We start from the raw sequence: 10,481 nt of genomic DNA on the forward strand, positions 1-10,481 counted from the left end.
CACAGTGATTTTTTTCTTCACCTTCTTTTCGCCGACCTTTCTCAGTGGGCCACAAAATCACAACACAGAGAACGATTTTTTGCTGTTGTTTTGCTTGCACGAGCGCACTGGAATGCACCTTAGCACAGCGTCATCGTAAACAAAAGGGCGCGCTGGAACGTGTTACCGGTTTAAGACCACTGGCGGGAGCGAGGGCCACTCACGCTGGTCGGCCATCCGGTTGTGATTTTAGGAAGCAAATAAAAAACAATAAACATAACACTAACCGTGCATTTGCTGCCACAGCCCAGAGCGGAACGCGAACGACGACAACGGCGAAGGACGACGGCACACACTCACAACAGTGTGGACCTACGGCATGAATGAACGAACCGACCAAAAATCACCGACCATCGGGCGGCCGCTAGCGTACATACAACTACCGCTTACCACTGGAGAACCAGCACAAACACACACACACACAGGGGCGCGCAACGGAACACCGAAACCAAAACACCGGGAAAGCGGGAAAACGCCACGACCAGAGACAGCGGGAGGGTGGTTGTGCGCGCGCGTACCAACAGCGGGTATGGTACAGTGTACCGTGTCATATGTTACAACACACTCACTGCTGCTCCAACACAAACGACCGCCGGAAAAGGAACGGTGTCGCGCCCGAACGGTGTCTAGCGGCGAACTGGACGGGCGGCCAAACCATACGCGACCACGAACCGATTCCGATGGCCGGCCGCCTCTCAGCGTCGCGCGACGGCCGGCGCACACACTAGCGACACGCACACCGGTACAGGGGCGTGCGCGCGCGTGCTCTATGCTTTAGGGGTGTGTGACTAATACTACCACACCAATACACTACCAGCTACACGGGAACAAAAAAACCGGAACACGATACCCTTAGGAATGCTGCGATCATCGTGGGGCGAAGGTTGGGAAAAACCGACCCCCCGTCCAAGCGAAGATCGTGTTCCACAACAACACTAGAGAGAGCGCAAAAACAGAAGGTTGCATATGTATGTTGGTGGAGAGAGAGAGGTATCATATCTCCAGCATAGAGAGCATATGTTGAATTGGCAGACAAAATCTCTCTCCCTTCGCATTATTGTTTGGGGAGCTGTTTTTGTTTTTGTTTTTTGCTGTTTTTTTTTTGTTGCCCACAACAAACAGATGATCTTGGGCGCGTTTGCTTACAGTACCGCCAAACACCGATGACTCACACACCAACACTGGCTCAGTGGCTGTGGGGTGGGTTTTGCTCGAATGCTCTGGAACGTTTTGTATGATGGGGTGGTGGGGTAAAGGGGCACTGGCAACTCTTTACTTTGGCAGCGAAAGAGTCATATCTGTACGCCACTTTTAGCACCCTTCACATAGGGGTGGCCTTACGCACCCACCACCCACCCTTCTTCCAGCGATCGAGCGACGCAACCTGCCTTCTACCGCCATCACTCGTTAGGCGCAAATGACGCATTACCACCATTTTGCACAGCCCGCTCCATTCGATTAGCGCGAAATGAGGGGGGAAAAGTGAGCGACATTCGGTGTCCACCCGTTCGGGCTTAAGGCTTAAGTAACCAGGTGCGCGTTAGTGGACATTTCCCATTAGCTCGTACTTAGGTTTGTTTGAGTCGTTGGAGCAAGTTTTTGTGGATGGGTGGTAATTTGTTTGGGAAATCATAACATATTCCACATATCCAACTCCAAAGCACGAGGTGCTGGGAAGTAAACACCTTGGTGTGGGCGATGGACGATGAGTGCTCCCCCAAAAGCATCGAAAATTGAAATGATGTGCGTATGGTGGATCTGTTCCCCGTCAAGGTGAGCGCACAAAGTGTGTCGCTAACGCTTTTTTAATTGCACATACCACCGCCGGATAATCTTACGCACACGATCACGATCGCGCATCATCATTATTATGGGTTTTTCTTTTGTTTTTCATTCGGTACGGTGTTCCGAATCTTCCGCCAGAGTGTTTTGGAAGCTGTCGGAAGCTGTGGAGCGGATCTAGCCGTGCTGTTTGATTCGTCAGCATCACCACCACCGTCACCGTTGCGCAGCACCATTCTTCGTTAACCTGCCATGAGGAAGTCGAGAAAGAGAGAGAGAGAGAGAGACTTAGAAATTAGCCAAAGTGCGTAGCATTGCTGTAGCTACTCTACATACCCGCCGCCGCCGCCGCCTGGGGTCAAAACACAGCGATCTTGTTCTGGATGTTATGATCGCGCGTCCAAAAAGAGAACGTCAGAAGCATGATTGATGGGATTGAGCTCGGTTGGACCTTGGCCCGGGGGCCCAAATTCCGATTATTACGTTGTTTTTTTTTATTGTCCATGACAAAATTAGCTTCCGCCGGATAGGGACGACATTGAAGGTGTAATGATGGCCAGTCGCAGTGGTTTTGTTTATGGGTTGTCATTCACATTTCCCACACCGTTTATCAATAAGTGATCGCTTGAACGGCAGGGAAAAAAGGGACGTACACTCTGTACGTGTAATGCTAATGCTTCTTCTAAATAATGTTCATAATATTCACTACCTTTTAACCTGTCCTACATTTGGAAATGCATACAATTCCTGCTGCACAATACATACTTGACATACTATGACTAACTAAACGTAGGGTTTTTGTTAGTATGCTCCAGCGGGAGAAGCAAAAACACATCGTACCGGAACACCATTGCTAATGTATGACAATATTCATATTTCAACACATTCACATCGAACATACAAATCGGACCACACCGCACCACCATGCCAGAATGTGACCTTGCCAGATACACAAGCATTTGACGGGGCGGGGGAAGGAAGTGGATTAAAAATGGTATCAATCAAAGTACAATTTCTGGCCTATGGTTTCTACCCACCCTTGCACTATATGAAGCACTTGCATAAAAATGCTACACCGCTCCCCTGACCGCCATTGCATGCGCTGCACTTCATACTGAAAATTATTATTTCCACCCAGCACCGCAACACGCAACCGTCTCACCTTCTCCCCCGCACTACAACCGGAAAACGTGGAAAATCAATAAATCATTAATTATAAACAAACAGAATCAGTGCGCCATTTCGGTCGACAGCGCGCGTATTGATTATGTGTGTGTGTGTGGGACAGCACACCATCGTGGCCACGCGACACACGCTGGCACCAAATCCAGCGCCCGGTTCGGACACTTGCGGCGTTACTTGCGACCAATTGCGTACAACCTTTTGCATCGATTGTTGAATTAGTTTCCCCACACCTGACAGTCCGATTGCCCGGGTAAAAGGTCAGCGTCGAACCTTTCACGGAATTGGTGTTGGGTCCCAAAAAAAAAAAAAAAAAGAAAAGAAATCTACACCTTCCCGGGGAAGCGTGCATCATCACTGGCTCCTCGGTACGGGGAGAACGTGTTTAAACATTTAAATGTTACGTTTTTCGATAGGATTTTCCATTATGTACCATCACCGGTAACGTCATCGTTGGCGTGCCTGTTGTGCTGCTGCTGCACCGCACGTGACGATGGTGGATGCGAAATTTCTAGACACTGTTCCGGTACGCGCGTGATTGGCGTGAATTCCATCAGCGCTCGAACGCTTTCCGTGGCCGGTGCCTGGCCACCCGCCGCCTGGTGGTATTTCATCACTGCAAACGCGACCGCACGGAACGCCAGCTGGTACGTGGCCTTCAGCCTGCAGGAAAGGAAGGAAGCAAAGGGAAAGAAATGTGTGCGTTAGGATTGAAGGCATACAGTTCACCCACCACGATTGAACCCACCACGTGCCCCATTCGGCTGAATGAGTTCTTACCGTTCGGTTGGATCGGCCGGGTCGTCGGGGGTCACGTCCAGCGTGTCACTGGTTCTGGTGCTGCTACGCGATTGCCGGTCGGTCGGTGTACGGTGTACCCGCACCAGAAGGTTCCGGTGCACGGTGGGCAGAAACCGCTCGATGCCGGTAAACTTGGTAGTAACGAACGTTATCGGTGCGCTGTCGCCCCGCTTGAGCAAGTGTTCGATCGATGCGATCAGTAGCGATTTCCCCTCGAGATAGTTGGTCCCCTTGCCAAACTCATCGATCAGCACCAGCGAGCTGGCGGTGGCGTTCTGCAGCAAACTCGCCATCTGGTACAGCTCCGACATGAAGGACGATCGGCCGCTGAAGATCGATTCCGGGTGGTCGAGCCGCGTGTAGATGGAATCGAGCAGCGGGATTTTGGCGTACGCCGCCGGCACATACGAGCCCACGTGGGCCAGATAGCAGATGATGGCCACCTCCTTCAGGTAGGTCGTCTTGCCCACCGAGGTGTCGGCGGCAATCACGTTCACCAGGTGGTGATTCGTCTCGCCGACGCACGTGTCATTCGCCCGGTACGTTCGGCGATGCTCCAGCACCACATGCCGGCCGCCCTGTATCTGCAGCACCTTCGCACCGTCGCAAACAAGGGGCCGCACGTAGCGATGCATCTTGGCGACGGTGGCAAACGATAGCAGTGCGTCCAGTTTGCCCGCCAGCTTGAACACGCCCATCACCTCCGGGAACTTGGTACCGACGAAGGTGGTTAGGCGCGTCTGCACCGCCAGCTCGTGCTCGATCATTGACGCTACCATTTGGCCGAACTCGTCGTTCAGCTCCTTGCACAGGCTTATCTGGAAGTAGGCGGTATTGTCCGCCTGAAACACCAAATCGAACGATTCGTGCTGAAAGATCCCGGACCGTTGCAGCTGCTCGTCGACCTGCGTGCTGATCACGAACCCGAACGACGGCAGATACGTTACGCAGATGTTGGCCATATCGAGCTGCAGCGTTTCCAACCCCAGTCGGGACGATTCCAGCACGACCTCGCGCAAACCGTCGTACTGTTCGCGCAGCCGGTCGACGGCCGGATCGAGCCCGGCCCGTATCGTGACCTTGTTCTCCTCGTCCCCCTTCTCCAGATCCAAACACTTGTCGATGGTGTACAGCACGTGCTTGAGTGCGTTGGTCGGGTTGCGCGTGTACTGGCCCAGCTCCTGCACAACCGTGCCGGCCACCTGCGCATCCTCGAGCGTCAGCGCGCACAGCTTGCACAGGCTGTACAGATAGTAGAGATTTTTCTTCAGCATCTTCCAGTCCACGTTGCGGGCCGTGCCTTGCAGCAGCTTCCGATACAGTAGGCCAACGTTGGTCAGATGCTTCAGGCACTGGTCGAACTGGTTCGCGTACCGGACGTTCGCCAGCAGCCACTGGACGGTGTCGTGCCGGTGCTGCAGCTCCGCCCGATCCCGGATCGGTTGCGTCATCAGCCGGCTGAGCCACTCTTCCCCGTTCTTCGAGGAGCACTTGTTGAACAAGCTGTACACGGATAGGCCGCGCGTATCCGTGCCGCACTTGAAGCCGGACGGGTGCCGGCTGGCGTCGAATATCTGCAGCGCCTCGTACGTCAGCCCGTCGATGACGAGCTGCGTGCTGGGCGTGACGAGATTGATCCTCGTGACGAGCTGCGCCGGCGACAGGGTGTCACCGACGGTGTCGAGCAGCAGCAGCAGATTGCCGACGCTGGTCACCAGCAGCTCCTGCTCGAACGGAACGATGCTTTCGAGAAACGTGCGGCACTCGCGCTCGCTCGATTCCGGTGGCATGCCGGCAAGCTTGTGGGCGAGCAGGCGACCCCTAGCCTGGGCCTGTGACTGGGCCGTATACTCCACAATCTTTACGTTCGATGGCTGGGAAGCGTTGCCTCCACTTTGGTCGACCGAATCGGACGGTGCGGGCTGATGCGCAACGGCTGCCGGGACGCCCAGCACCTCGCGGCAATCTTCCAGGAAATAGGCCGGACCGGTAATGACGTAGTATAGGGGGCGGTAGCGCTGCACGAGGTTGCGCAGCAGCACGTACTGGGGACGGGGTTCGATCGCCTGCTGGACAGCGTACAGTTCGAGCTGATCGATGTCATAATACGATGCGGCCAGCGCACCAGCATTCCAGCACACGGACAGAATCTTTCCCGCCGGATTGACGGCGGAATCTTCTTGCGAGGCCATTGGCGCTCTGCTCTCTACCTTTCAAACTACAAATAAAACGATTTGCCTGTATATATGTGTGTGCTTCTTTTGAGAACCTAAACGATCGTACCCGCTTTCGATGACAGCCGGTTCGATACCTTCGCGTAAGGTCACGACGGATGGAGCCAAATTCTTAACTTACCACACCAACCGTTCCATGCAAACTTCAACACACACGCGCGCACCCTTCCACTTTCGTACACCAGCAGCCGGTGGCTACTAGACTAATTTTGAACTTGGGCAGAGGAAAGGGTTTGACATTTAACGAGTCGCCGGTTCGCACACGGTCGCTATTTTTAGCGCCACGGCAGTAAGCAATGGGACGCGTCAAAAGATCAAACCATGATCGCATATCCAAATTCGCACTCGTTTTTTTTTTTGCTGCACCAGCACTGGATTACGACGCTGAACAGTTGAGCAAATAAAAAGGAAATGCCACTTACCAAAATTTAGGCCATGCGGTTTGGCCAAACTACCACTACTGGTACTCGCCACGGCGGCTTTGTTTGTATGCAATTGTAGGTTTTCTTTTGTCGAACGCGCTCAACACAACACGCACGCCGTTAGTTCACATTTTCACTGTTTGTTCTCGAAAAGCAAATGGATTCCTCCACGATACGTGAAATTCTCGACCACTGAAAAGTACGCGCCACGAACACAGCGAACACAACGACCCATTGGAGAAAAACACACTCGATGGATATCGTTTTTTGTTGAGGCAGTACGCGTGCAAGGCGGGGAGAACAGCACAGGGTAGGCAAGCGTGCACAAAGTGTGGTTTGTTTACAAGCCACTCTGTGCGGCGGAAAGAACAGGTGCAAAAGAGGAGAGAGAGAAAGAGACAGAGAGAAAGACAATGAGCGCGGGCTGCCCGTCTATCAATTGTATGCGAGAGAGAAACGTCGATGCAGAGAGCCGTACCGTGCATTAGGGTGCCTTTCCACGGCGCGATATTGGAACTGTCGGTGGAGATGCAGCGCAAAGAAACAGATTCTTCCAAATCAGTGTTCAGCAACTCGCGTCTGGCTGGCGCGGTGTTGCGTACTATGCTGCGTAATAATTTTCTCCAATTGACTACCACCACGTGGTAGACTGAAGCGACTGATAGCGCTGGCATGTGCGTACCGACCGACGCGACCGATGGGACGCGTGCAGGCGAGAAGAACAATAAACATTATGCACACTTTCGATCACTACTGTAAATGGTCACGTTTTAGGTTGGTGCTGTGTCTGCTCGTGTTGTGCAGGATCGCGTTGGGGTCACAATTTATCTGCCTTCGTTGCACATTCCAACCGTCGAAGCGCTAAACGTTTATAAATGCGTTTGCTGCGGCTTGGACGAAAGATTCATTGTGCAGCGATCAACATGGCGTGTGGTTACTCCTGTTGCGTTGTGGTTCTACTGCTGAGTGCTGCAGTGTTTAGTACAGTCAGCTGTGGCCTCGGTACACCCTGCAAGGTGCTGTGCGAAAATGGCGCTGAAATGAGTAAGTAAAACTAAGCTGGGACAGTCGAAATTTCGCATGTTTTTAATGCTTATTTGGGTACGTTTTTTTTTTTGTTTTTGTTTTCACAGTTCCCTGTGATAGGAAGACGGAGATTTTCAACTGCTGCGGCCCATGCAGTGAAGCTACCTGTGACGACCCTTCACCGAAGCAGGAATGTGCGGAAGGATGTAAGGCAGGTTGCTTCTGTAAGGCCGATCACGTTCGAAAGCATGCCGGTGGGCCATGTGTACCGATCGGAACCTGCAAGCAGCAGCGAAAATAAACAATGTTCATTGAAAATGATCACTGCGGTATGCCTGTTGTGTAATTTATTGATGTTACGGTACAATAATTTCATCAACGTTTAGTGATCGAGTGATCGTACACCAAACGAGAGCTGTAATGGTTAAATGGGGCGGTTTACTAATCTGATTTTGGCTTGAGGAGTGTTGATGATGTCAATGGATTTAATTGTTTTTTGATCACTCAATGGATGGGTGGTTAGCAAAATGGAGCACTGCAACCGGGTATAAAACGTGTGATCATGCAGGATATCACCAATTCGTACAGCAACTATGCGGCTCATTAACATAATAACTTTAGTTTTTCTACTAAAAATAGCACCGCTTATGGAAAGTGGGAAGTCTACGGCTGGTTTGCCACAACGGCGCAACGAATCAAAACAGTACACATTTAAAATATTAAAATATCTCAGCAAAGAAACGCCATACAAGCGTACCCATCTGCACTACTTCAAAACGATTTTACGTCGCAACCAGCCGACGCTGCTGAACATGTCGCTGACCGTACCAGAAGTGCTGAACTATGTATGGGTGAGAATTAAGCTGCACTACAAGTTTAACACCTTCCAGCCATTTCTGATCGATATGGAGCAGGAAGCTTGCGAATATATAAGGAATCGTCCGATCATTCCACAGACCGATTATATATATGAAACGTTCGTAAAACGTTTACCAGCCATTGCCGGACCATGTCCGCATGGGGTAGGTATTTGCAGTGGATGATACATGCAATATATAGAATGGTATATTTTAATTCGAATTTCCTCAATCTTCAGAATAGAACATATGATATCGTTTGGTGGCTCGAGGAGCGGCATACACCGCGCTCCATTCCGGCAGGAGAGTATCGGCTGGATATGAAATTTGTCGCCATTGATAACGTGACGCTCTTTGCTTCGGAAACGTACTTTACGGCTAGGCGTAACGGTATCTTACGCTCGATGATTGAATGGTAAAAATGTTGGCCAGAAGATACGTAGATAATGGCACCAGAGTTACTTGAATATTCGCGTCGGGCTAATATTGCGTTGTTCCTGCCACAGATACCTGTAAAATGTGTGTAGTATCGAATGGGGCACATTGCAAGTGAGTTTTAATCGATCGAGTTATATGATTTGATGACGCTCTTTTCACTTGTTCCGACCTTAACCGAAACAGTACGTAAACTATCTTCACTTCCGTAGCCTCGATCACGAACCTTCGGTAATATTCTGCCCGACCAGTGTTGGACTTTGATGAAAGTAAACTTGTCTCGGGTTGACACTCTAGTGGAAATTAAAGGAAACAACGCCATTCGAACGAATCGATCGAAGTCGGGCATACTACGGGCTTTAACATCCATTGAGATCCAATAACTTCGATAATGCATGGCACGTGTCTTGGTCCCCAGAACCATCTTTGACAGTGTGGTAGAGGATGAACTGTGAAGGCAAGGGATGAACTACGACCTTGTTAAGCTGTACGGCCAGTTTGGCACAAGGTACAGAGTGTCCTTAGGCAATTTTCGAGATTCCACACTAATTCAAATTGTCATTCATTGAAACGAAATACATCCATGTGTACTTCGACAAGTTTTTTCTTTATATGTATTACTATTGAGAAAAACCGTACGAGAAAAGATGATGACAAAGAGATAATCGATAATGTACTTAAAGAATAATTTTTAAATCAAGGATAATTATATAGCGCCAATGTTGGGCTCCATAAGCGAAGGAACTGCTTTCTAGATTATGATGTTTGATTGTTATTATATATTACCTATACCTCATCTACTATATATCTATGATCAGTCGTTTATATTTTAATCATATAGTGTAATTTTTGTTCGTTTCGTCAAAACTACGTTAATTGCCCGTAAAACCAATGATGGAAATAAAGGATACAAATTTGTGGTGTATAAATGTGTTTGCTGCTCAAATGAGCTTTGTTTGTTTTGGGCATGATGAAGGATAGGCACATCGTTGGGCTGGGTATGATATTAGCATCAATACTAGGCTACAGTGGACAGTGTGTGGCAAACGCCGAGGTTTCTGTTGCACGTAACACAACCAGTATTAAACCGTACAGTCTCAAAATCACTAAATATCTTTGCGTTGGTACGCCCTACCAGCGTACCTTAGTGAACTACTGTAAAACGGTTTTGCGGCGGAACCATCCGGCCGTGCTGAACGTTTCGGTTGTCGCACCAGAAACTTTGAACTGGATCTGGGTGAAGGTGAAATTGTTTTACAAGTTCTCCAGCTACCAACCATTCCTGATCGATCTGGAGCAGGAAGGATGCGAGTATGTAAAGAACCGGCCGATCATTCCCTTGGCAGACTATATATACCAGATCATGCAGAAAACGGCACCAGAACTTGCCCATCCCTGTCCACACGGAGTAAGCATTGTGGCTTCTTTAGGCCATATAGCGGCAGTACTTTAAGTGATGTAGCTCGGTTTTCCACATTTTTGTCGACAGAACAAAACGTACAGCATTGTCTGGTGGCTGGAAGAGCGCTACACTCCAAAGTCGGTACCGGCGGGTGATTATAGGTTGGATATACAGTTTTTTGCCCATGACAAGGTGAAACTATTCGCGTTGGAAACTTACATTACAGTTCGTCGAGCAGGCGTAATCGCTTCCATGATAGAATGGTAATATATCTACGTGGTAAAGGCAACCACAAATATAC

General features: G+C 50.0%; 3 protein-coding genes across 4 annotated transcripts; 2 read left to right on the forward strand and 1 right to left on the reverse strand.

Moving 5' to 3' along the window:
- Nucleotides 1-2,199: 2,199 nt before the first annotated feature.
- LOC120896791 (mutS protein homolog 5-like) lies at nucleotides 2,200-6,429 on the reverse strand. Of its 2 annotated transcripts, none has more exons than XM_040301241.1 (3): nucleotides 6,160-6,429; nucleotides 3,784-6,022; nucleotides 2,200-3,666 (listed from the first exon to the last, which is right to left on the reverse strand). In XM_040301241.1, the coding sequence occupies exons 2-3, from the start codon at nucleotides 5,994-5,996 to the stop codon at nucleotides 3,429-3,431; spliced, it is 2,451 nt and encodes an 816-aa protein (XP_040157175.1). In that variant the 5' UTR covers nucleotides 5,997-6,022; nucleotides 6,160-6,429; the 3' UTR covers nucleotides 2,200-3,428. The 2 variants fall into 2 exon arrangements, with proteins under 2 accessions (XP_040157175.1, XP_040157174.1); XM_040301240.1 differs by having other exon boundaries at nucleotides 6,088-6,429.
- A 689-nt stretch (nucleotides 6,430-7,118) lies between these two features.
- LOC120896354 lies at nucleotides 7,119-7,808 on the forward strand. Its single transcript, XM_040300401.1, has 2 exons — nucleotides 7,119-7,504; nucleotides 7,594-7,808. Exons 1-2 carry the CDS (start codon nucleotides 7,336-7,338, stop codon nucleotides 7,785-7,787), a joined length of 363 nt encoding a protein of 120 aa, XP_040156335.1. The 5' UTR covers nucleotides 7,119-7,335; the 3' UTR covers nucleotides 7,788-7,808.
- A 325-nt stretch (nucleotides 7,809-8,133) lies between these two features.
- LOC120897288 lies at nucleotides 8,134-8,762 on the forward strand. The gene is made up of 2 exons (XM_040302037.1): nucleotides 8,134-8,508; nucleotides 8,583-8,762. The coding sequence occupies exons 1-2, from the start codon at nucleotides 8,134-8,136 to the stop codon at nucleotides 8,760-8,762; spliced, it is 555 nt and encodes a 184-aa protein (XP_040157971.1).
- The last annotated feature ends 1,719 nt before the right edge of the window (nucleotides 8,763-10,481 follow it).

Source organism: Anopheles arabiensis, chromosome 2 (genome assembly GCF_016920715.1).
Source record: "Anopheles arabiensis isolate DONGOLA chromosome 2, AaraD3, whole genome shotgun sequence".
NCBI lineage: Eukaryota > Metazoa > Arthropoda > Insecta > Diptera > Culicidae > Anopheles > Anopheles arabiensis.